This window comes from Symphalangus syndactylus, chromosome 8 (assembly GCF_028878055.3).
Source record: "Symphalangus syndactylus isolate Jambi chromosome 8, NHGRI_mSymSyn1-v2.1_pri, whole genome shotgun sequence".
NCBI classification, from domain to species: Eukaryota; Metazoa; Chordata; class Mammalia; order Primates; family Hylobatidae; genus Symphalangus; species Symphalangus syndactylus.
Window position 1 is genome coordinate 135758271 of NC_072430.2, and position 27299 is coordinate 135785569.

The following is a 27299-nucleotide window of genomic DNA, read 5'->3' on the forward strand; positions in this document are numbered from 1 at the left end:
GTCCAGTAAAGGTCCACCACACATCCGCTCGGGGATGAACAAGGGCTGACTGATTGATAAGCTCTTGAAAATTCTTAAGCTCACTGCATCCCTTCAGGTCTCCGAGGAATGCTAAGTTTCCTCCCTGTCATGAGAGACACGAAGTGAACTTAGTGTTGGGAGACGGAAGCTGGATGGCCCTCAGGGGCTGACCCGCAGGGTGCCAGACTTCGAGATATAGCAGAGAGAGAGCTTGGCATGAATTGGTATAGAGGGTTCCTTCCTGGTTCTGTAAGTACTTTAAGGCTTGGCTGAGTGGAAACAGCTTGCAGGTTTGAGCAGACCAATTATTAGGCAATTTTCCTAACTCTGCTTTTACAAGAGTTTCCCTATCAGTTACCGAATACCTATTGTGTCTTTGTCCCTCAGTCATCGAGGAGGAACCATGGTGTCCTGAAGGGAGTTCCTCCTAGGTCTGGTCAGACTTTTGTATGGTAATTAAGATTTAGACTCCCTGTTAGGAAACCTGGTGGGTTAAAAGAATTATCAATGGTTAATGTTCAGTCATCTTTTTCTAACAGAATAGCCCCATACTTTAAGATTTTTGAGTTAGTAAGCTACGTTTTTGCTTTTTTTTTTTTTTTTTTTTTTTTGACTTAGGATATTTCTGAACTGGTGAGGTGTGTTCACAATGAGGTTTTTTCCTCTAAAAGCTATTTTTCTACTTTCTTCTAGCAAAGCAGTTGCCGCTAGATTAAATGCATTTGGGCCATCCGTGGGTTACTGGGTTAAGGATTTTTGATAGGAAAGCTACGGGATGTAAGTGGCTTCAGTGCTTTCAGGCTATGCCCTTGTTTACACTGACAACAAGGTAGTATTGGAGTGTTACAGGGTCACTCACGGAGAAGACCTTCAATTATCAATTATAGGTTTTTAATTTATCCTGGCTTTTACAGGAATAGGGTACACTGTTTTCTCTTTACTACTTCTATGTCTCTCTCTGAGTTTCTGTCTCTCTCTCTCTCTCTCTGACTCCCTCTTTGTCTCTCTGTCTCTTCCTCACTCTCTCTGCCTCCCTTTCTGTCTCTCTCTCCCCCCTCTCTTTCTCTTTTTTTTTTCTCTCTCTCTCCTCTCTGCTGTTCTTTCCCTGCCTCTGCCAGCCACTTATGCTGCTGTTCTCCCCTCTCCTTCCCCTTCCTTTAGGGGAGGGACTAGCAGGAGTAGAGCTTCTCTTTCTTCCCCTGAAAAGAGGATGCCCAAGATGGACATTAACTCGACCCAAGTGTACAACTGAGGTCCTAAGAATTGGTCAATTTGGTCTGCCATTCTTAAGGGTCATCTAGTAGCAGTTTAAGCTCTTTTTAAAATTCTGGACTTCTGCACTGGTTAGGGGAGCATTTACAAAGCCAATGGCCCCCCCTCCTTGTGGTACCTCTTTCAAAGGAAAGAAGGTCGGGGCTGATCTCTTAGGTACGGAGGGAAATGGGAAATTCTGAATATCTTTTTTACATTGTTCTGCCTCACACTGAAGTCCTTTTAGAGAGGGGTATTTAGGTTGGGAGGGAACAGGCTGATGGGATGGTAATTCCTAAGAGTCCGGGTTATAAGGAGGAAGGATAACGTTGAGTAGAGAGGGAATTTGGAACGGGATCTGAGGCAGCAGTGGCTGTCTGAGCGGAAAGATTGGGGACACCGAATGGGGTTAGATAGTCTAAGGGATCCCATGCGCTGGAATTTTTAGGCATGAGAGCTGGCTCCTCTGACTTTTCGATTTGAGGTACCAGATTGGGTTCTTCCCTATTTGTTTTTAAAGGAAAAGGGAGGGCAGGTCTTTGCCTCCAACAACAGGCATAGCCTAGTTCTTCTTGAGACACTGGACTTTTATCATTAACATATTGGATTAGAAGCTGACACGTTACATCCTCATTCGACCCAAACTTTGGTCAGAAGATTGAGGGTTTGAAGATGGGTCCCTGAGTCCAAATAAAACAGCAATATTGTTATCATTTGTTGCTTTTTCCTAAGTTTAGTCCTTTCATTATCCTTCCAGTATTTTAGCATGAGACCTAGGGGGCTATCCAGGGGGATATCTTTGTTACCATCTTTATCTCCCTTGCTCCCTGTCTTGCTTGGGGTATTTTCCATCTTGATGGTTTTGGGGTAAGGTTCAAGGTTGTTTCCCTTACTGGAAATTTCTCACCTTTTGGGGTGAGGCTCAATTTCCCCACTGGAAATTTCTTGCCTTTTGGGGTGAGGCTGTTTCCCCACTGGAAATTTATTGCCTTTTCTACTACTGGAGGTATGTGAGGTTCAATCCCCTGAAATGGGGATGTCTCACCTCTTTTTAACCTCTAAGCCACCCCGACCAAGGAGTACTTCACCGCCCCGCCCCGCCCCCCCCCCCCCCCCCTTGCGGCTTTCTTATCTTGGTCCTGACCACCAAGGAAATACTTTACCATCTCCCATGGCTTCTCCTTCCTTGGTCTGTGCACAGAGTCGTCGCTGCAGTATGTGAAGATACTTTAAGCTAGGTTGCTGGCCAGTTTTTTTATTTTTTATTTTTTTCTGCGTTGCTGAGAGCTCGGGTTATTCCTCGCACTAGGTGGGTCTTGATTTCTCACCCCTGAGGCTGCCGCAAGGGGGCAGGGCAAGCCTCCTCACAAGAGAGAACCAGAGACCGTCCCGGAGGGGAATGCCATCATGGGCAAGGCCCCCAAATTGTTACATATAAAGTTTCGATGCCGCAAAAGGAATAGCACTCAAATATAAAATTTTCTTTTTAATTCTCAGCAAGGCAAGTTACTTCTATAGAAGAGTGTGCCCTTACAGATGGAGCAATGGTGAGCACACACTTGGACAGGGGAGGGGAAGGGGTTCTTATCCCTGACGCACGTGGCCCCTGCTGCTGTGTCGTTCCCCTGTTGGCCAGGGTTAGACGCAGAGGCTAAACTAGTTCTGATTGGCTAATTTAAAGAGAATGATGGGGTGAGTGCTTTGGCGGGAGTCAGGGCAGAGCAGGTAGCAGGTAATTGGAATGAGTTAGGGTGGACCAGGTGATCAGAATGAGTTAGGGTGGAGCAGGTCATTGGAATGAGTTAGGGTGGAGTAGGTAATCGGAAAAAGGTTGCTTTACGAGGAATTTAAGTTTAAAAGTAGAAGGCAAAGAATTGAACATACTGACATATTCTTTGGAAAGAAATTTAGAACTCATATGTAACACAACAGTTTGCATTAGGTCCCTTAATTGAGCCTGCAAAACCGAGGCTCCGCTAGCTTTAAGCAGCTGTTTCGATATTTTTATATACTGTTGCCATTGAGCTAATAACTATTGTCCCATGATGAAACCCTAGCCTGAACAATCCCCTCGAACTTGGAAATCCACAGTGGGCACCAATGACTTACTGACTGCGCAGTTTCTTCACCTTCATTTTTGAGGATTCCCTCGCAATCCGTTGCAGCATTCCTCATGCAGGAGCACCACCTGCCGAGTCTGTCCTGCCAACTCTGGCCAAGCTATGAATGAAAAGAATTCTCAGACACGGATATCCAGTGAAAGAGCAGGCTCTAGGGGGCTGCCGGCACTAGGGGCTGAAGAGAGTTAGCCACCCCGATAAACCAGAGACACTTGCATTTGTTTAGCACAGATTTAATGAGAAAGGCTTGGAGCAAACACAATTTGTGGGTAATTAACATTGTTGACCCACCAAGTAGAGAGCAGTCCTGCACATGAATGATCAAAGGTTAGTTTCTGGAGACAGGAATAAACAAATTTATCTAGATAAGTTTCTTTACATTCCCTTGTTAACTAACCCTTGCTCTTAAGAGAATTTAACTGCCTTCGGTTAAATCCTCTTTTGAAGCTTTTGCAAAACCTCCCCACCTTCCAGAAAGGTTTGCATCTTTCCCTATAGTTTTTATAACTTTTCCCACCACCCTGACCGATCTCCTACAATCACTTCCAAGATTAGGCTGTAGAAAAAAATTAATGAAAAGAAACATAGTTGAAATTACAACAAAGAATTGGGAATATTTAGTAAAGTTAGTTGATAGAGTAGCAGCAGAGTTAGAGAGGATTGACTACACTTTTGAAAGAAATTCTGTTGTGGGTAGAATACCATCAAACAGCATCTTATGCTACAGAGAAATCTTTTGTGAAAGGAAAATGTGGCAGACTTCATTGTCTTGTTTTAAGAAATTGCCACAGCCACCCCAGCTTTCAGCAACCACCACCCTAACCAGTCAGCAGCCATCAACATCAGAAGACATTCTACCAGCATAAAGATGAATATGCACTGAGGGCTCAGATGGTCGGTAGCACTTTTTAGCTATAAAGGTTGTTGGGTTGTTTGTTTTTTAAATACAGAGGGTCTTGCTCTGCTGCCCAGGCTGGAGTGCCATGGTGTGATCATTGCTCAGAGGCAAACTTGAGCTTATTGAGCTTGTGTTGAGGCAAAACTGTAGAGTAGCAGAGACTACAGGCACTCACCACCATCTCTAGCTAATTTTGGTTTGTTTGTTTTGTGAAGACAGTGTCTCACTGTGTTGCCCAGGCTCATCTTAAACTCTGGCCTTAGGAGATCCTCCTGTTTCCACCTCCCAAAGTGCTGGGATTACAGACATGAGCCACCCGTTGGGTCTGGCTATGTTTTTTAACTGAGGTATATACATTTTTTTGGACATAATGCTGTTGCACACTTAATAGGCTATAGTATAGTGTAAACATAACTTTTATATGCCCTGGGAAACCAAAAAGTTCATGTGACTCACTTTACTGCTATACTCTCTTTATTGTAGTAGTCTAGAACAAAACCCACAATACCTTTGAGGTATGTCTGTACTTTATCTTAAAGAATAAAGTTAAAAGTACAGTTGACCCTTGAACAATATGGGAGTTAGCATCACTGACCCCACAACCCTTACACTGTCGAAAATTCATGTATAACTTTTGACTCCCCCAAAACTTAACTACTCATAGCCTACTATTGATCAGAAGCCTTATGGATAACATAGTCAATTAACATAATTTTTATGTTATATGTATTATATACTATATTCTTACAGTAAGGTAAGCTAGAGAAAAGAAAATGTTATTAAGAAAATCATAAGGAAGAGAAAACACTTGTCTTCACTATTAAGTGCAAGTGGATCATCCAGAAAGGTCTTTACCCCGTTGTCTTCACATTGGGTTGGTAGAGGAGGAAGAGGAGAGGTTGGTCTTGCTGTCTCAGTGGTGGTAGAGGTGGAGGAGGTAGAAGGGGAGGCAGAAGAGGTAGGTACACTCAGTGTAATTTTCAGTGAAAAAAAAATTGCCTGTTAGTGGGCCCATACAGTTCAATCCCATATTGTTCAAGGCTCACTATTATATGGATACTGCCTGTTATAGCTTATTTGTTATGAAATTACACAGTAAGTTGCTAAAGTGCATGTTAGATAAATCATACCTCTTATGTCCTTTTAAACTTCAGAAGAGATTTTCTACCCCAGATTCCCTGGGAGTGAATCTTTGTTATAAAAATTGTATGCAAATCCAACAGATAATTTCTTGAACATCCATTATGAACTAGGTACAGAGTCTTCTGCATAATATCCCAGATAGGAAGTCATCCATTTACTACAAACTGTAAAATATTTTTTTCCTATCGTGGATGGAATTGTTGAATAAAACAGAACAAAACACAGACCCATATAGCATGGTATTTCTTCTTACACCAGTTTTCTTGAATATCAAATACTAGATTGAATATCAAATACTAGTCTTCACTGTGTTATCCTCTAACTCTCATTTTGCCAATTTTTTCATAAAGACACTAGACAATTTTCACAAAATCCTTATGACATAATATTTACCCAAGTCAACTAGTCTGGTGCCTCTAAACAGGTTATGTGACTTATTGGGCCTGATTGTTTCTTAAGTTACACTTTTCATAGAAGTGTCCAGTGTTCTTCGAGGCCTCTTCTGAGATCTGGCAAAACCTATGCGTATTAAGCTATTCTGCATTTTGTCAAAAGATCTACCACAGACTCCACACTTTGAACTTCTTGAACCCTATCTCTTCTTTTCTCTTTTAAAATATTGGAATACTTCATCATTTACATTCTTTTTGTACTTTGCCATTTTCTGGTTTTCTTCCAAAATTTGGCTTCATAATTACATACACAAATTTGTTCTATTTCTAGAAGGTGATTCATTGAGCTTTGTGACTGGAACTCATCTAAGGCAACTAGACTCTTTATCTGTTTTGTGTTTGATCAGTCTTTCTGTCTAAAAATTATTCTCCCTGAGAGAAAAGATGGAAGCAAAATAAAATTTAATTACTTCTATTTCCTTCCTGTTATCTTGGCACAACATGTAGCCAAGCTGTGACCCTAACCTTTCCCTATTCTTGCTCTAGAGTTTAGACAGAATTAAAAAATGAGAAAATGGTCTGTCATGGCCATCCAGAGTGGGTTCTTTTTGTGGATTCTTATCAGAGAACTAGATAATTTTAGTATGGAAAGTATATTCTTCCAGGTGTACCCTTAGTATCTCTTGGGTTGTGTAAAGCATCCTACTCATGTTTGACTCTTAGGTTGTTTAGTTTCTTGTCAGTTGTTAATTTTTTCTATTGTCAGTGACTTTATATTTTATAACAATATAAATCAGTGGCTTGGTGTTTATATTCTGCCACATAGGAAGTTGATGGTCATATAAAACTGTTTTTCTTCCATTTTTAACCTGGTGGTGCTTTGCTCTCTAGTTAACAAAATTCACGTCTGCCCTTTTATTTCCTGTAGCTAACACACGTTAAGTTCCCAGTTTCAGCAGCAGATGTCTCCCATGAGCTGTTTAGGTTTTGGTGAGAGTTTTACTACATGGGATAGTCAAAAGAACTTATTTATGTGCTTGCTACTTCTAAGGGACCATTCTTGGATCTCTTTTCATAAAATGAATCTTTAAGAAGTGAGAACTGGAAAAATTTTGTCTAAAATTTATTTTATAAATGAAAATTAAATATAATTGACCTGTTTAAGGAGCTGGAGTTAAAAATCCTCTCTACGTTCTCTAAGTTTTAGTTTACTGCTATTTCCCTAGAGTGAGAATTTTTTGAAGTAGAAGAAACTAGTATTCTCATTTTTTTAAAAATAAGGAAATTGAGTTCCAAAATGTTTAACAAAATTTCCCACTGTCATAAAGCTAAATACTGAGATTCTAAACAGGCTTCATGATAGACCAGTGCTTTCTGCACCATCCTTTCAGTCAGAGCACCATCTTTTTAGTGGCTCTGATAGAACAGCTTTATTCTCAATTTTCCTCATTAAGTTTAATGTTTGAGAAGTGTCTGTCCTATCTCCTAAGACTAGTACATGTTTTCTGAAGTGACATCATTTACTGTCTTAGCATGCTCTCCATCTTTTTTCCCCCTCTTTAGATTTCCCTTAAAATGAATTTGTGGACATTTGGTCTTAAACCGTGTTTTAAGAGTTTATTTCTTCATAATTTTTAAAAACTTCTTTTTAAGTATACTTATTGGATATGAATACTAAAAACATGTTAGTAAACACATATTTATACTTCAACAACTAAGATAAAATTGTCTTTGTGTAAAATTCTTATGTATATTATCTCTTTTATTCATAGGATAGTCCAGGGTGTTACAGTATTTTATTTCTTCCTTCTGACATTTGTAGATTGTTATTTGTTCATAATGCTTATAATAAAAGTAAAAAATTAATTTGATAACTGTTCTTGCTTAATTGAAATGAACGTAGTACATTAATTTTTTATCTAAATAAATGTTCTCTAGTGGAGCATCTAATAAATAAGTGATTGTTGGGCCAATTGTTAGTACTTTCATAGGCAGATTTTATTATTATAACAACTTATGCAGTACTGTTCATGGCATTGACTTCCGAAAACTCATTTGGAAGTGAGTAGAATCTGAATTATTTTAACTTGACACTGGAAAGGAAATTGAAGAAAGTCAAAAGAATTAGTCTTTGTGTATCTGTTGAAATTAAGTTGCTATAATGAACAAATTGATAATCTGGTATGGACATTTCTTAAAATTAGACAGTCTTGGTGGTCCCTTGCAGGTTGCTGTGATTTAAGCTGTTATAATATGGCATTAAATGTTTCTCAGTGTATACATTCATAAGCTTTTAGATACGGATCTTGCAAGATGAACAACAGATTCTTTGTGCAGCTGTTTTTTAGACCACACAAGGTGATTCCTTGAATATAAAAATGTTACATCATTATTGATCCTTATAATTTGAAGAAACCCTCATAGTGAACCAGTTACCATTAAATTCATGATCATCGTTACAACATCTCCATTCACAATTCTATATCAATTTGATACATATTCTCTGTATACTATTCTCTGTTTTTGCCCCAGTATTTCTGTGTTTCTGTCTAGGTGCTGTGACTTTTCCTTACTTTTTGTCATTTTCATTTTTTCCTACATCTTTGTTTTCTTCTCTCCATTAATTGGCAGTAACAAGGAATAAAAAGCTTTTTTTTTTTCAAAATTATTCTAAATAGTTATAATCTGTTCCTTTTCTTCTAAGATAAGACTATTAACTGGAGTTCTTTTGTTACATAAGGTGTTTAACTGCTGAGATTTGCTTTCAAATTATACATCTCTTTAAAGCATTCATAAAATGGAAATACCAGTTCTGCATCAAAGTGGTAAGAGTTTGTGGCTTTGTTGTACTTCTCAGAAATAGTCAATAGCGGAGTTATGTTTCACTTTCTAGAATATTCTGGAAATAGTAGAAGGGTCTCATTAACTATAGAAAGATCTCTGGGTTAATTGTAAGCAAGAGCTAGATATGGTGACTCACACCTGTAATCCCAGCACTTTGGGAGGCCGAGGCAGGCAGATAGCCTGGGGCCAGGAGTGGAGACCAGGCTGACCAACATGGCGAAACCCTGTCTGTACTAAAAATAAAAAATTTAGCCAGGTGTGGGGGCGGGCACCTGTAATGCCAGCTACTCGGGAGGCTGAGGCAGGAGAATCGCTTGAAGCCAGGAGGCGGAGGTTGCAGTGAGCCAAGATTGCGCCACTGCGCTCCAACCTGGCTAACAGAGTGAGAATCTGTCTCAAAAAAAGAAAAAAAAAAATTGTAAGCAAGGAAATTTTTCTTAAGGATTTGACATGAAACAGTTTATAGGTGTTGTGGCTAATTCTGTAGGTGTGCGTATATTTAAGCACACAAATTTGGAGGCAGTACAAAGCACGTGAGAAGATAGTTCTTTTGATCTAGATTGTTGTCTATGGGTAGAGCTTTGGCAATGTGATTGCCTGCCAACTCTGGTGTATAGATTTCCTGAAACAATTATGTATGCCTTCAGATGCATAAAATACAGAATTTGGAATACCGTCATAGTGATAACTGAAAACTTAATCTTAACATACCTTGGCAAGAATATAAATCTTAACATATGCCAAATCCATCATATTAGAGACCGGAACCAAAAACCAAAATAGAGAATGATTTTTTTTTTTAAGGAATGTAAATTATTTTGCCTCTTATGTGAGATAACCACCCCTAATGCTGCTGAAAAATCTTAGACTAGTAGTAGGGAAAACATGCCTAAAGCTTTGATGATTTAGGAATTAAATGTGTATGATATACTCTTCCCAGCAGATTATATATAGCCAGTAAGGAATCGTAACAGATCAGGATTTATGTATTAGAGCCGCATTCTAGCAAAGGATTCTGCCACTGTGAAAATACATGCCTTGTTCACTTACACACTGAGATTCTCCGTAGCCAATACATTTCTTGAGGTAATTATCCTAAACTGAGTTGCCTGCAGAAGGACAGCAATAGAGTCATAGGTTGAGGGACAAATATGGGTAAACCTGAAAAGGAAAAGCTAAGGTATGAGTTGTCTTCACTGCAGACCGCCTTAGCCTAAATTTGCACTTATAACAGGAGCATTAAAATATATATCAAAAGTAGATTGAATTGTCTGCCATTTACTGAGTGCCTTCTATGTACTCATCCTCATAAGAATTGTATAAAATGTAGATGAGAATACTGGGGCTTGAAGAAATTAAGTATTTTTCCTAAATTTAATCAGCTGTCTAGTAAGTGGCACAGGTTGGACTCACTCTGAGATCTAACAGTGCAAAATAATATACTGAAAGGATGAATAAAAAATTTTGTGCTGGAAGTTCACTTGAGTCACTGGACAAGCATAGATAGGCAAGCATGATCTGACTTAAAGTTTGTATCCCTGATTAAGGTCCCATGCTTGTGCATGTTAATTAATATCTCTAAGAAACCTAATATGGTTCAAGTACCCAAGAGCGATTTTATTTGCTTTTTCCTCCTTCTCCAATAGACCCACCTAGTGCTGAGTAGATGCCCAATATCAGTCATTTAACAAACAGGTCTAGTTCCAAGTTCCTGTTATTTTGTGTGATATCCAGCTACTATCCTTCCTATCCCTTCCATCAAAACAGTTTCCTGATTATAGGAAAATTATGACTACATTCAACTAAATCAGACTATAAATGGCAATCTTAACCCACCTCCAGATGTGATCACTGTTTTGTGCACTTATTTTTAGCTCTGTGTTCCTTTTGTTCTGTATCATGCCTTACGCTTTTAAGCCCTGGAAGGCAAGGCTAATGTTTGTTTTGTTTTATTTCATTCTTAGCACAACTTTGCATATAATTAGGAACCGAATAAATTTTATGATGACAGTGGTTCTTTTTAAGAGCCTGAAATTTATTGATTTGACTTTATTTCATTTGAATACCTTAATATTTAACCAGAGTGCTGGATTGTTTTCATTTGTAGCTATACAAAATTATTTTCTTCCTGGAATGATCTTGTCCAAATTAGGAAAATTAGATATTCTTAATACTTAACTTTTAGGTTAAAGAGATGATTTGATATATGACATAAAATTCTTTATATAATATATTCTTGGCACATTTACATCTCACTCATCATCTTACTCATGATTATGTTTGATGACAACTGCCAGTTCTGCTATACATAACTAACTTGCTCTTCAGTTTTGTCACCTTCATTTTCAGTGAGGAGAAGTGTATCTAGTAGAATGATTGATGAAGACTGAATGGTTGAACTTCGGAGCCTCATTGGACTCTGGTACATGGCAGGATTAATCCCATTTCGAATACCATGTTTCTTGAAAAACTTAGAGTTCTCTGCCATTGGATTCCGGAAGTAGATCTTACTGGAGCGTTTGCTAAGAGTTTTTACTGACTTTGTGGCCCGGTAATTGCAGGTGATATATCGGCCAAACGCATCCCGAAATGTCTTATTGAAGAGGGTGTAGACCAAAGGATTCACTCCTGAGGAAACATAGCCTATCCACACAAATATCTCCAGGAGCATTTGGAGAGTAGTTTGGTTACAGGAATCACATAAAACTAAAGTTATATTTGTAATAAAGAAGGGACACCACATAAGCAAAAAGAGGAAAAACACAATCCCTAGAACCTTTGAGGCTCTCTGTTCATTGGAAATGGTCTGCACTGACTTTTTTCCAATTGTGGATGTTCTTCGCGTAACTGTTTCATCACCTGAGTTGGGCAGAGCCTTGTCCTTTCGAGAACCATCCAGCATTGCCACCTTTTCCGGTGACGAGCAAGGTGTTTCATCCGTTTGGAAAACTGTAGACACAGTCAACCATGTTAGGCGTTGAGGTGGCTTGTTTTTGACCAAGTAAGCCTTCTTCTGTAAAGCGTGGATAGTGAGAAAGTAGGTGACAATCATGATTGCAAGAGGTGTGAAGAAGGCAGCCAGTGAGCCAAAGAGCATGAAATTGCCAAAACGTTCCTTTGTCAGCACACAAGTGATATTGTTTGGGTTGTCCACATCAGTCTCTATCCCTTTAATAGGGACTGGAATGGCAATGCCTAAGGAAGAGGAAAACAAGATAAATTGAGTCATTTTATGACCTGTAACTCTTAGATTAGATCCTTTTGGATTGTATCCTTATAACTTTATGCTTGTTGGTGCATTATAATTCCTGGGACCCACAGCGCAGGATTTGTCAAAGCATTCATCAGTGAAGATTTGACAAACAGAACCTAAGTGAGCAAATCTGTTTTTAAACAAAGAGATTGGTTAGTAATTTCAGATTTATAATGAAAGCTCCCCTAAAGCTATAGTATATCCATGATATAGTAGAGAATGTCTTCATTTATTCTACATTTCTCATAATCTATTTTTGTTTTTTAAGCTATCTCAGATTAAGGAAGAGAAATTCAGAAGAGAACCTGCTTTTTTCTTATTATCCAGTGTAGTTGATCTAGAGGCACTTCAGAGTACATTTATTCAGTATCTTTACTTGGTTTTATCTTTGAGGTTACAGTTTCATTTAACAGTTTTACCTTTTGATATGTGTGAATGTCTTTTAATCCTTTCCATCTAACTGCTTAGGGAAAACTAAAGTTCATTAAAAAGTGCTAAAGTTTGAGTGTGTGTGAATCGTGATGTTGAAAGATTATGAGTTCTTAATCTTTCTTCTTCTGTAGAAACCTGGGCACAGTGGCGCTCACACCTGTAATTCCAGCACTTTGGGAGGCCAAGTGGGGGTGGATCACTTGAGGTCAGGAATTTCAGACCAGCCTGGCCAACATGGCAAAACCCCATCTCTACTAAAAATATGAAAATTAGCCAGGCATGGTGGCACGCGCCTGTAGTCCTAGCTACTCGGGAGGCTAAGGTGGGAGAATCACTTGAACCCAGGAGGCCAAGGTTGCAGTGAGCCGAGATCACACCAGTGCCCTCCACGCTCAACGACAAAGTAAGACTCTGTCTCAAAAAAAAAAAAAAGAGTTTTTCTATGACGTAGGGAAGAAATATACCTCATGTTAATTTTCTGATCTTTAAATACCATGAAGTAAGTATTTAAATATGTTGTTGCTTGGTGAAGTAGCTTATTAGAAAGACAAATAATATAGGGGTTGACCTAAATCTTTTTCTTTGAAACAGCAGACATTTTTTAAATGTCTGAATTAATTGATCTTTAGAAACCTCTGGAATCCTTGTGTTGTTTTGTGAATCCAAGAGCACCCCTCATCTGCACACCCTTTTTATGGTAGCTAAAGAGCCATTGACAAGAATATGTTCCTCAAACCTTTTCTAACAGAGGTCATTACTTTCTCTACGTTTCCTCATGTACACCGCCAGAAAGAGGATTCTGTATACTTGTTCTACACCGGGGTCATTATACTACAGTTTGAGGACCATTGGCCCACATTCTATTTTTGTAAAAGTTTTATTGGCACACTGCCACTCCCATTTGTTAATAACATATTGTCTGTGGCTGCTTTTGTTCTACTGCAGCAGAGTGCAGGAGCTGTGACAGAAACCATATACACCCTGCAAGCCCAAAATATTTGCTGTCTTACCCTTTATAGAAAAAGTTTGCTGACCCCTGCTTTACCCTGTTACTTTCAGATCACCATTCCACTGTTTATTTCTCCCCCAAAACACTTGCCTTTTGAAGTTTATTTTATCTACTTAATACTGTCTTCTCCGTCTTGCTTTTCTGTTAACGTCCATGACATTTGTTCATCTTCATCAATGGCTTCAATACCTGCTGTAGTCTTCTCTCCACTGCTCCAGTGCCAGCATTTTCCACAACTTCATCCCATTCATGACCCTTCTAAGACCTTAATTTTATATTTCTTGAACTCTTTGACTCTAATTATTATTATTTGCACTAAAGCCATCCACAAGTCTACTTAAAACAATCCCTAAGATTATGAACTCTAATACTTCCCTTCCTTGTCTTGCTACCCTTCACTCCTAGAGAACTTCTATTTACTGTTATTTTTATCTCTAGTTCATTCATCCGTCTCAGTTTTCACATTCTATTAACGAGACTTCATTCATCTCAATTTTTACATTCTATTAATATCAAGACTCACACTGCTTTCCTATCCAGCTTGTTGGTCAACAACTGTAAAAGTTTTCACTGGTACTTTTTATGCCCTTACTCTGTTATATTATTATACTTTCTGTTGCCAGGTATTACCTAGGATAACTGTAAATCCAAAAGAAGAGAGTGAGCTCTCTTCAGCATTTTGTAGAATTTCAAAACTGAGCTTATTGTCATCTGCATTTTCATTTTTTCCAAGTTACTAATTTGTGATCAGTTCTACAAGACAAAGTGCAATGAAGTGAAAGAGCGTTGATCTTGGCCTTGGTGCTGAAAAGCTGTAAGAGTTCTTAAGCCAACTGATTAAAACCTCTAGGTTTCTTTTTTCTTACCTATAAAAGGAAGAAGTGGATTTCTAAATCTATATATCATGAGTCTTCCTTTTATTTTTTCTCCTGCATCACTCATCACTTTGTATTAGTGTAATTTGTTTATATGTCTGCCTTTCTTGAGTGCAAAGATTCTTTTTCTTGATCATCTGTGTATTCTTAGTACCTAGCACATTATAAACACTCAATAAAAATGTGGTCAATTTATACATTGATGGTATCCAGCCTTAATTTAGATGTCATTTATACCAGCAGGCTGCTTACTTTACTAGCTTGATCACATTTCACAGTTTCAAATATTCTAATTATTCTTAAGGATCCGTTTCTTCAACTTTTTTTCCCTTTCTCTGTCCTACTCTCCCACCCCACCCCAATATACACATACCTCACACTCTCCCTTGCCCTCTCCCTCATTGCAGTGAGCTTACCAAATGTGAGTCATCTGGCATAAATATGTCTTTTTTTTATAGTTTTCCTCCTCTCCACTTCAAATTTTAATTTTCACCCATTGTCTCCCATTCCCTTTCTGTAGCTGCTTTTGGGGGGCTGGTTCTGCTCTGTTGGCATCTGCCCCCTCAACTAGCCTTTTCTCACTGTTTTTAAATCTCTTCATTCTGAATAGACTTTTTCTTGACCCTGCTTTCTTCCCACACCAGAGGAGTAACACAGCTTGCTTTTACCTCCAAACTTTTTCAAAGAGGTCAAGCCCTTATATCATCATTTCAGGAATATAAAGGTCAATGTCATTGTTTTGCTTTCTTGCTGTTTTTGTCCCAGTGCTCCTACTCAGATTAGGGAGGAGTAATGTAAGTATTCCAGGTCTCTTAATTTTTTGCCTCTTTGAAATATTTTTACAAGGAAAAAGCGAATCTGCTGGTCAAACCATTGTAATTTTTGCAAGTCTATTTGTTTTTCTGATACTAACGTATAAGAGCTTTGAATGATTTACACATACTTCATGATAAGAAGTATAGCTTTGAGTATTATAGATGAGTACAGGGCCATAAGATGATTTAGAAGAAAAAGGATTTCTTTTATAAATAATTTCTGAACATCAATATGTTTTCTTTGCATCTCTCTTAAAACTTTTAATTAAACATACTCAAAACACAAGCACAGTGACTCATGCCTGTAATCCCAGCACTTTGGGAGGCTGGGGCAGGGGGATCGCCAGAGCTCAGGAGTTTGAGACCAGCCTGGGCAACATGACAAAACCCCATCTCTACCAAAAATACAAAAATTAGCCAGGCGTGGTGCTGTGTGCCTGTAGTCCCAGCTACTTGGGAGGCTGAGGTGGGAGGATCGCTTGAGCCCGGGAAGTCGAGGCAGCAGTGAACCATGATTGTTCCATTGCACTCTAGCCTGGGTGACAGAGCAAGACCCTGTCTCCAGAAAAAGAAAAAAACAAACAAAAAACCCACTTAAGCAGACACTTAACTGCCTTTAATCTGTACACATATGTACTGAAATGTTGGCTTCCAAGATGAGTTTGTGTTCTTTGATACCTGCCTACAAAATGTTTGAGTTATTTTTGTTTTTTCTCTTATTAATCTTTTAAAATGTGATTTAAGATGCATTTCATTTCTTGTTATTTTAATGTAATTGCAGGATTCCAAATGCTAGCTAGACCATAATTATGAAAACTGTTCTCAAACTTAACCTTTCTGCATATAGAAATCTAAGCAGAAAGAAATCTCAGTAAACACTGTGCAGATGGTTCTTTCTGAGGACATGAGCTTTGTTACTCGTCACACTTTTTACCAATAGTATGGTTTAGAAGCTGTATGATAAATGCAATGACATAAGGAGCTTATGTTAATGTATCAGTAGGCTGGCTTGACCTCTCATGCTGAGTTTCATTGCCTACCAGACCTGGTATTCTCCTAGCCAAGTGGAACCAAAGACTTTGTATACCACCCACACTCTAGCATTCTCTACGTACCTATTGAAATTAACCACACCACTGTAATCTTGATGAATGCTGTAGCCCGTGAGTTATATTGATTGGCCTGGATTGGCTTTTTGATGGCTATATAACGATCCACTGAAATGGCACAGAGATGCATGATGGATGCGGTTGAAAAGAGAACGTCAAGAAATAACCAGGCAGGACATAGAACAAGTGGGAGGGGCCACGTAGCCTCTGAAAGAAACAAAAACAAGACAAACATTTTCTCCTATAAAATGGCAACCTTCAGTCTACAGTTTTTCAGGTGATACATCTTTTGTCTTTTTTGTTACTCATCTGAAATTTTATAACTTTAACAACATAATGTTTAACTTCAGATAATGGAGACAACATTAAATTCAATATTTCTGTGGATGGTAACTTTTAAATACATTTTCTATTTTGTATAATAATTATACCTGTTTTCTAAGTCAGCAGCAGTTTAACTTTTTAGCATTATTGTGACCTTTGCTCTTTTGTCGATTCCATTTGTGATCTTTTTAAAATTTATGTAGTGTTGTGACTATAACTTGACCTTGGTATTTATTTTTAAGCTGCTGTTGTATAAAAAGAAAACATTTTACCATGTAGAGGAAACAGTATGACAAAAAGCATATTAGAATGGGAGTCTCTGTGACACCTGGGTTTTGGGCTCACTTCTGGCAATAACTAGCAGCAAGATCCTTGTTTATAGCATTCTCTAGTTTGGTGAAATAGTGGAATGATTTTTTTGACAGAAATAGTTCTCAAATAAAGATTGCAAAAGGAATGGCTTCAGATTATCCGGAAGAAAAGTAGATTGTTTCCCCTTCTATATTCCATCATTCACTCCAAAAACTGGAGATATAATAATTAGTACAGACTTTTGGTTTGAAAAGAAAATCTCAGGGTTAGACGTACTACTTAATTTATTTAACAAACTCTTATAAAAAACATTGCATACCTCATATAGTCTTAAGCACTTTAGAAATATTAACCTTAAAAAAATTTTAGGTGTGGATGTGATATTGAATATTCTGCATAGTTTTCTAATAAATTTACTTACACAGATGTTCATACATATGTGAATTTAATATGTTATGCATTATAACACCCACCACTTACATGTTTACAGTTTCAAAACAACTAAAATTTTAGAATTCCCACTAGGATATTTCCACTAGAATCCAGTTTAACTCCTGTAGAGAACAAATGTCATGCATGTGAGATTATCTAAGTCTCTTTTAGGATTTGATTGTTATATGCCCACTGATAAAATGCAATCTACTTTTCTTCTGGCTATTGCAGGTATATCTGACTTTGACAGGTATAAAGTGATTGTCATAATTGAAGGAAAACCAGGATAATCATCTCAGGATTACAGAACAACAAGAGACTCTTCTATTATGAACTGTTTAAAATTTAAGGGCTCTTGGGTCTCATCTCAGACCTACTGTATCAGACTCTGCAGTTAAACAAGGTTTCCAGGTGATTTGTATGCAAATTAACATTTGAGAAGCAGTGCTTTGGAAGACTTTCTGGGAAGGTTTGTGTCTGAGTCTTAAAAGATGCACCTAAGTTTGCTATTGTAGGGTTGGTTACAGGCACTTGGAATGTCTCATGGAAAGGAACTAATGGGAGGCCTCTCAGAATAAATTAAGTCAGAGAACTGGTGTTTGGAGAAAATCTAATCAATTGGATTTTCTCACTCTTAGCCATAGCATTCAGATTTTTTGTCATTTAGTGGAAAAGGACCTTGGACACAGGCAGCTTTAAAGCAAACTAACAGTCTAAGTAGAGTGAAAAGAATCATTTTAGAGTTTGCAGTGGAAACTACTAAAAATGAGGGTACGTTCTAAACTGAGCTGAAGTTCTAGATTTAGGACTGTAAGTAGGGTGGTAGAAAAATACTCGTCTAGAGCTATAGTCAGAGATATTGATTGCAGTTAAGGATTTAAAAGGCAGGTAATTACTGTGTTGTATCTTAGATTTCCTTCCTTTAAGTCCTTACTCTCTTTGTAACATCTTTTAAAATGGTTTGCCAACTATTTAAACCTGTCTATTTAGCTATTCTAGTTATGGATTATACTTCTGAAGATTAAGGTTTGGAAAATTCTAGTCATAAATCTAGTAGCCATAAGCAGGAAGCCATAAGAAAATTCATATAAAAAGTATGTGTCTTTGGAATTTGACCATCTGATCCACATACTCCTAATTGTGGGCTAAGAAGGAAAGTTTCTTTAGTGCTGATTTAAGTAACCCTATGAAGCCCTGTTAGCCTCACTTTGAACAGAATTTATAAACTCATTCTCACTTGAAATTCACTAGAATTTTCTTATTACAGTTAGTGCTTTATTGTTAACAGAAATATTGAGATGTGATACAGAATTTTCTTTAAGAAAGAATGAGACTGACATTTAAGATTAAGGGAGATGAATCTTTACAATTCCAAGCCTTTCTGATTTCGAGTTCCGTGAAACACTGGTGGATAGTTTTTATGAAAGTAACATAAAAGAAAAAGATAACTGCATTAAATTAATAGAAACCCTATATACAACGCAAAAAAGAAAAAGAGGCTTTTTTAAATGCCTAATAGATTTGGGTAATCTAGGAATTTATAGAAATTAAAAACAGTTCTAGACACACTTGTTTTATAAAGGGACTTTTCCTAGTCTAGAGACTTTCATTCTAAAGTCATTTTTTAGTTAGTATTAATTTAGTTAGCTCAAAGTCAGAAAAGTTTATTTCTGTTTAGAATAACTAAATTAAAGGTTAAGTTGGTATGGTGAAATACTTTATTTCAAAACGTTTATTTTAGGAATTTTGGTTTTAAGAATTTCTAATTACGTTTATTTGTTGCAATGTATTCTGTCCAATGTACTTCCACAAAGACTTAAGACATTGAAAATTTGAAATAACGAAATAAAACAGTTACATACTTAAATGGAAAGAAAGAAACATATATCTAAGAGTCAGTCTGAGGGAAATAAGTTACTAGGTTCTTCAACTAAATTACTGTTATTCTGGGGCTCTAAATTAGACTCTTTCATTAAAATTAAGAAAGAATAATAGCATTTCTGTGAATGCCTGAAATAATTACTGACTGAATATTAAAGCAACGAAACAAGTCCTAGATGGGTTTTGTCTTTTAGACAATTGTTTAATTATCTAAAGAATATCAGTAGCGCAAATATTTTATTGTTTAAAATGAAGACTATGCTTTAAATTCTGCCATACATAAGGGATGGTAGGAGCTGTCATTCAGTTATATAAATTTTTATTTGTCTCCCAGACAAGGTTCAACAACTTCATAAGTATGGGCTTAGGTCTAATACCTTCCACAGAAAAGAAATCTTGCAGTCATCTGAAGTATTTGTACAAGTATAGGTTGACGCTCAAGTATTCTTTTCCACTTAATATGAATTACAACTTTAACTGAAAAGAATACTGAGTTCTAACTTGTTCCTAGGGGAAAAAAATTCTGTGATCCTCTTAACAGTTACATGGGGTTATTTAAGATATAAATGTTGGTTCTGTATGCCAAATATGACAGTTTTGGCTGGTCGAATTTCTCATTGGCATTTGAGAAAGCAGAGTAATAAAGGTTAAGAGTGTGAATTCTAGAATCAGTCCTCCTGGGTTTAAATCATGTCTCTGCCACTTACTTTGTAATCTTGAACAGATTACTTATCCTTCTGCTTCTCTGTCCTCTGTAAAATGGGGATAATAGTACCTGTTTTATAGGATTTCTTTAATAGAGTTTATATGGATGATGATTAAATACATGTGAAGCGTTTAGAACAGTTCCTGGCATAAAGAAAACGCTCAATAAATGTTAATGCTTATTACTATTGTTTAACAGAAACTAGCCAACTAACTCAACCATGAAAACACTCCTACATAGAAACAAGCCAAATCATCAGTATGAAATAAGAGTGTTTGTCTTTCTACCTGCTGTAGCAAAAGTGCATGCATCTGATTCAGCTTAAAACTTTAAGCTGTACTTTCAGGGGATGAGGGAGGATGGGCTGAGAACAGTTTAACTCTGTTTAACTTTGAATTAAATTTGTCATAAAAGTATGTTTTTTACTAATGTTGAATTTTAACTACCGTTTATTTTATATATGGTACTGGAAAATAACCTGTATGCATTGCATGTCTGGGTTTTTTGTAGATTTGGGGTTTTTTTTGTTTTTGCCTTCTTTTGAATTAGTACAGAAACCTGAGGATTTTTACTAGAAACCCCATATCTTGATGAGGCAGACTTATTTTATCTGAAACCTGCTTAACCTTTGGGCAGCTTTTTAGTTTGGAAAGTCAGGTTACACCATTTGTCCCGAAAATAATTAACATCAGTCCATAAATCTGGGACATAAAATGTTTCCCTTTGGAGGATGTAAAAGACTATTTTTAAAGGCATTCCAAGTGGGCTGTTCCTATAGAGTTTACACAGGTACTCAGTTCATGAACTTATTGCAGCAGGACAAATCATAAATAGTTCTTATGTCCAAAAAGAACATAATTTTCAAATAACATTTATCTCAGAAATTCTAATGCTTCTGTCTTTATCTTCCAGAAAAGAAAGACATAGTTCAGTTCAAATTATTCTTTGAAAGTTTCTGTTTTGTTTTTTACTTTTTTCACTACATTTGAGCATATGAGTTATCCTGGGGTTCAGTGTCTAATATGATAGTGTTTTAAATGATTTAAGCATTTTAATGCTTACAAAATTTTTTCCTAGTTTTTAAAATTTCCACTTTACAAACAGAAGTGCCTTTAATTAATTGCTTTTCTCCTCCATTTCAGAATTGGGTAGGCTAACATTTTACTGCATAAATGAATAACTGCCATTTTGCTCTTACTGCTATACATTTCTTTCATCTCTGATTAGACTTAATCTCAACTAAATCGTATTTAATTTGCATGCAGTACTCTACCAATTACTGTTAGTGCTTATAAGATGCTGGGCCCTGCTTGACAAGGTGACTGAACTCTGAAATAATAAGTGATTGAACTCTGAAACAATAAATGACTTGCTTGATCCAACACAGGAGAACCAGGATTCAAACCCTGGGATGTCTTGCTTCAAACAGCCTTTTCAGCCATTTTATATACTCTCTTTCAACTATACCACAGATACTGTTTGAACTTATAGATCATGAGGCATCAATTAAAACTTAAGTTATAGCCAGGTTTGGTGGATCACCTGAGGTCGGGAGTTCAAGACTAGTGTAGCCAACGTGGCAAAACCCCATCTCTACTAAAAATACAAAACTTAGCCAGGTGTGGTGGCCTGTGCCTGTAGTCCCAGCTACTCAGGAGGCTGAGGCAGGAGAATCGTTTGAACCTGTGGGTGGAGGTTGCAGTGAACCAAGATCATGCCACTGCCCTGCAGTCTGGGCAACAGAATGAGACTCCATCTCAAAAAAAAAAACTTATAAATAAACCAATAATGCCCAATGGATGGTCAGATGCCATATTTTCCCTTTTTTTTTTTTTTTTTTTTTTTTGAAACGGAGCCTCACTCAGTCACCCAGGCTGGAGTGCAGTGGCACCATCTCGGCTCACTGCAACTCCGCCTCCCGGGTTCAAGCTATTCTCCTGCCTCAGTCTCCCGAGTAGCTGGGACTACAGGCACGTACCACCATGCCCAGCTAATTTTTGTATTTTTAGTAGGGACGGGGTTTCGCCATGTTGGCCAGGCTGGTCTCGAACTCCTGACCTCAGGTGATCCATCCGTTTCAGCCTCCCAAAGGGCTGGGATTACAGGTGTGAGCCACCATGCCCAGTCTCCCGTTACTTTTTAAATCACTTATAAAATGAAAGAAAGGTTCAGAGAAGCTCTTAACATCCTGTCTTTTTTATATCAGCATAAGGTGTTGTTTTCTTGCTCAAGTATTTCTAATGTAGGTATTTTCAAGCCTTATGTTATAAGCAGTTGATTTGTGATCATGGATTTTAGGAATTATGGACAAGACAATAAAAAACTAGAACTGTAAAGATGAAGTCCAGTACTCCCAGATAGGAAGAAGTGGCAGAAAAATTGCCCTAGCACAACTCATTTGAAAGATAATGTTGTGCCTGAGTTGTCATAATCTTGGGAAGATAGGAATTCAAACTGTATATTGTTAAATATTATACATATCAATGGTTGAATAAAATATCTCTCAGTATAAGGACACAAAGTCCACTTTTATATTTTACTGCTCTTACTTTTAAAATTTCATTTTATTAGACTACGAGCTAGTATAGTTTTTGTGTTACTTTCATTGAATTCCTCTGAGATAGCTAAAATTATTGGTCATAGTGATAGTTAATCTTTTATCATAGAACCAAGAACACTTGTTTGTACAAACGTTAGAAGTCCTGAAGATTACCACTACAATAAGAGTGTAAAGTCTAATTCTGCCTTTTAAAGTTATCAGAAGTTCCTGTAAATGCATTAGTTTAGAAAAATCTTAGGGTTTATTAACTTGCAAAAGGTTATAAAAATATCTTAGTATTTGAAGTCAGGTTTCCATTTGTAATACATGCAGTTCCCAATTTATGAATTCATCCTTTGAAGTTTGTTAGAGGGCAACGTGTTTTTTTCCTACATTTTTTCATAGAAATTGAACTATGCTTTAAATAATTAATGCAATAATGTATTAGATAGTGTTCACAGATTTGTTCATTTTTTAAAAATCTACAAACCCCACTATACAACTTAATTCTGACAGTAAAAGTGTTTGGGGCTATAAAATATTTTATTTTGTAATTAGAAATTAACAAACGTGAGCCAGGCATGGTGGAATGTGCCTGTAATCCTAGCTACTTGAGAGGCTGAAGCCAGAGGATCGCTTGAACCAGAGAGTTTGAGGCCAGCCCAGGCAACATTGCCAGACTCCATCTCTATTAAAATAAATAAATAAAAATAAATTTAAAGTTAACAAACATTTGGAAGAATGAAATACTATTAAAATATCTATCAATTATTTAAGACATAAATATGAAGACATTTCACATATTTTATGTTAACATATGTTGGGTTTTCTGCTAACTTGTATTGCTAAGGATATCTTGGCTACCAACATTTTAAATATACACTTAAAGTTTTCAGCTGCTGGATACCTATTTTTCTATAGAATACATGGAATTACCTTTGTTACCTGTTTTTGTATTTTGCTTGTTAGCTCACTTTAATTCTATGGTACTTTGCCTTTTAAGATTCCTTAACCATTTAGCTGATAATTTTAGTATCTGCCATGGTACTTTGCATATAATAGATGTTTGATATTTATGGGCTCAAAGATTTTAAAGCTAAAATTGACTTCTGCATAATTCTTTCAATTTCATGTATTGAATGACGTATTAAATTTTATGGTAGTCTGAAATAAGCATTTTGACGTTTTCTGTATGCCTAGCAAAGCACAGTTTGAAAAGTATGATTTTACATCTTAAGCTACTATTATGCACGTGGAGGTGAGAGCTGGAATCATATGCCTGTACAATATTTATCAAATATGCATATATATATTTCTACATAGTACTTTCTTTTAAGCTTTATTCAGAATTAGGGTTCTTTATGTTCTCTATGTTAGTAAGATTTCTTAATTATTTTTCATGGTTTCATGCAGCATTAGATTACTTAAAAGATTACAAATTTATAAAACAGGGAGATAGAAAGACTATTAATTATTAGAAAGTCTAATTAAAGCAGTAGAATTTTACTCATTACTGCTTGTCCTGTCACATAATTTTCTTGATTTATTTTAAAGCCCAGGTAAATGTTGATTTAAAATGGAAGGTTTAAACCTGTTACTATCTGATAATAGTTTTAGATATTTTTCTGTTATTACTTATAAAATGGTAATGTGTAAAACCTGGGTATAATAGTTGGAATAGCAGAGGTTTTTTACCTTCTAATATGGATTCTAGTTTAATAAATTTTACTTCTATAACTTAAAATATTTTTATCTTCATATAAGTAAATATAATTCTAAGAAACTATGTCTGCCACAAGTAATCATTTTGCTTAGGCAGTTTATGAATGGAATATCGGTTTACACCAAGCATTGAATCAGTTAAATTTAATGCTGATTCCAAGGGTCTAGGAGCCCTCATAATTCATCAGCAGAATTATTTGTGTTTACCCAGGTTTTATAACTAGAGATGATATGCAGAAATCTGGAACTACTTGTATCTATTTTATTTTTTTATTATAACAAACTAAGATTTCAGTGTCAAACTATACCTTTTATTATAGCAGTAACTAGGTTTTAATCCACTTACTAACTTAGAGGCCTATCAGGAACACAGATGCCCATATATCATAAAAAATTAAATAGGTGGATCATCTCTTTGGACACTCTGAGCCAAACCATTTCCTTCAGCAACTAAACATAATTTTTCTTAACATGACACATATGTAGGAATTGTGTTCAAGTTTATAATATACAAACTATTAAGAGCTATAATAAGAATTTTTGGACAATTCCAATTTTAAACTGGGGTTTAGCGATTTAAATTGGGATTTAGTGATTCAAAGACCTTATCGTTAACCCAGCGCATATCTGTCCCAGAAGTGTCCTAGTTATTGCTTTAAGGAAAAAAAGTATCAGTGTAGAAAAGTTAAAGTGTAGGCCTATTCACTATAATTTATAGGTAATATATTCAGAATCTATAAATATCACTAACTTGAATGACTTTTTAAATGATTTTATTAGCTAGCTTAGGAGGGAGAAAAATAGTTTCCAAAAAATATTTTTTGCTCTTTAAAACTGATGATCAACCATAGAGAATGATGTAAAACAAGGGACTATTTACTTGCCGTATCTTTAAATAGTCCAAGTTCATCTTTTATTTCAAGAAAAGTAAAGATTAAATGAGTGTCCGTTCTCTAATAGTATATCATAGTTCTGTGGTTTGATGGCACAAACAAAGTGAAATACTTACCAAACATTATTGTCAAGAGGGCAATTGGCATCACAAACAATCCAACCAGCAGATCAGCCACCGCCAAGGACATTAGAAAGTAATTAGTAGCATACTGCAGCTTTTTCTCCAGCGAAACAGCCAGAATAACAAGAGTATTTCCACCAATTGTGGGTATTATCACCATGAGTATCAGAAGAGCTGCCCAGTGCAGTTTATTTCCCTGTTCCTCAACAATCTGTTTCATTTCCTCTGGTATTGATTCTGTCTGTAATCCAGACCAGTTAGAAGAGATAACGTGAACAAAGGTGCTCTGCAAAATGTGCTCAGGAATTGTGCTTTGAAGTTCAGACACTCTGTAAGAGAGAGCCATTTGCTGTTTTTCTGTGATTCAATCCCGTTCCAAATGGTGGTCAGCATGGTTAGTAGCTAAGCTGCTCATCTGTTTTTTTAAGGCATTGTACCCATGCCAAACACTCAAAAGCCAAAGTTGACACCTTCCTTTAAAAAAAAAAAATTCAAGTTCTCTAAAATGAGCGCATACACACATCTGTCCATGTTTGTAGGTAAGATCTCCAAGTATTTATTATTTTCTAGAGGCTTAAATTTAGGAAAGCCCAGTGAAAGAAACTGATAGCTGTGGGAAAAAAAATAGGATATATATATATTTTTTAGTTTCTCTCTGTCTTTTTCTGCCGTAGTTGTAGAGTCGTGTTTGAACTTGCATGCCAGAGAGTTCCCCCTAGATACAAAATACATAGATTGCATTATTTTATTCATTTCTGAAAGTGGTAAAAACACTTGAACTTCATAGCCTTTCCCTTCTTAGTAAGTCTGTTGTGCATTTGTGACAATGCAGCCAATTCTCCAAATATACTGTATTTCTGATGTTGCTCAGTTAATGAAACAGAAGACACATTAATTTTTTCAATGGTTATAATAAAAAGTTAGGTGTTTCCTGACCCTTGAATGTCTTTTTACCTTGACTTACAGAAGAATAGAAAAGTTGAAACACTGTAGTTGAGAATAGAACTTTTAGTATGCACTGGCCACCCACCTAGAAACACTCAAAGCCCAACAAGGGTCTAAATAAACGATTTACCAGCTAGGGATCCTTATATGTAATTGGCTTTGTCTGATCAGGTTTGTGAGTGCTGATATAAATGTCATTTTAGATTTCCTTTAGTTTGAGAGAAGGAAAAAATATAGGTATTAGTAGGATCCAAATAATTGTTTTTAGTAATTTCATCTCTCATGGTATGTCTTTGCAACAATTGTGTTCTAAATTTAATCATTAAATTTGCCAAATTCAAACCAATTCTTTTTTTGTTTTAAGTAGTGTTTATTTTTTGAACCTTCCCAGTTGTCTTGAGAAGAAAGGGAAGCCAAAAGGAAGATTAAACCATTTATTTGTTCATCAAATGTACAAATCACGTTTTTAAAAACTCTGCTTTAGCATTAGTAAATTTTTCATTTTGATTTTTAAACCACTGAATAGAAATGAAAGATTATGATAGCAGAATTCTTGAAGATTAAAAAAAAACCTTTAGATTAATTCCATATGTGTTTATTAAATGCTTACCTCTGGTTTCGTTGTTATTTTGCCGAGCATGTCATCTTATCTGTTCACTAGACTTGCTTGCTGCTGTGACTGAAATCCTCCTCCCATTGACTTATTCGGAGCCTCCAGCACAGGCAGTTGAAAGCAGTGAAACAAATACGTTGTATAGCTGCAAGCATGCCAAGGAGGTTATTTCCTCTTTGATACATTCATTTTTAGAGAATAGCAGCATTCATTGTAATTCATAAAACCACTGTTAAGCGTGTTGAACCAGTTCATGCCCCTATTCAAGTTATATTTTTAAGAACTCTCTTTAATATTTGAGGGGACTGTAATAAACTTGATTATTTTAGCTTCAGATAGTTTTGTGTGGGATTACACCTGAGCTGTTTTTCGCATTTGAGAAAAAATAAGATATAATCTAGCTATTTTAGAGGTTTCATTCTTTGAAGATTCTGCCCTTTTAAAAGCCTGTAGTGATTTCTACAGTTCTGATTTCTAGCAGTGAAACAAGATTCTTATCTAGCTTTTGTGCCTTTGCTGTGGAACACTATTAATCTGCTCTGGTTGCAACCTTATATAGAAGAGCACAGAAAGGCCTGATTTCTACATGTATACATAGGTTTTAGCAGAAACTTTTTTACTGCTTATTTTTAAACAGATGATCTCTGG

The 27299-nt window shown here is 36.4% G+C and overlaps 2 protein-coding genes across 4 annotated transcripts in view; one reads left to right on the plus strand and one right to left on the minus strand.

The window, feature by feature from the left end:
* Positions 1-27299, plus strand: part of PSMD1 (proteasome 26S subunit, non-ATPase 1) — a 113609-nt gene that overhangs the window by 41406 nt on the left and 44904 nt on the right. The window lies entirely within an intron of this gene.
* HTR2B (5-hydroxytryptamine receptor 2B) lies at positions 602-26870 on the minus strand. 2 transcript variants are annotated; one of them, XM_055290949.2, is made up of 4 exons: positions 26649-26870; positions 25088-25808; positions 16169-16369; positions 602-11864 (listed from the first exon to the last, which is right to left on the minus strand). In XM_055290949.2, the coding sequence occupies exons 2-4, from the start codon at positions 25437-25439 to the stop codon at positions 10972-10974; spliced, it is 1446 nt and encodes a 481-aa protein (XP_055146924.1). In that variant the 5' UTR covers positions 25440-25808; positions 26649-26870; the 3' UTR covers positions 602-10971. The 2 variants fall into 2 exon arrangements, with proteins under 2 accessions (XP_055146924.1, XP_063501368.1); XM_063645298.1 differs by lacking the exon at positions 26649-26870 and having other exon boundaries at positions 25088-25968.

Excerpts from the sequence above, each read along its gene's own strand:
- HTR2B (XM_055290949.2), bottom strand. The coding sequence starts at position 25,439 with ATGGCTCTCTCTTACAGAGTGTCTGAACTTCAAAGCACAATTCCTGAG. Across the intron at positions 16,370-25,087 it reads CCTCTTGACAATAATGTTTG|AGGCTACGTGGCCCCTCCCA; the intron begins GTAAGTATTTCA and ends TGTTTCTTTCAG. Across the intron at positions 11,865-16,168 it reads GGTGTGGTTAATTTCAATAG|GCATTGCCATTCCAGTCCCT; the intron begins GTACGTAGAGAA and ends CCTCTTCCTTAG.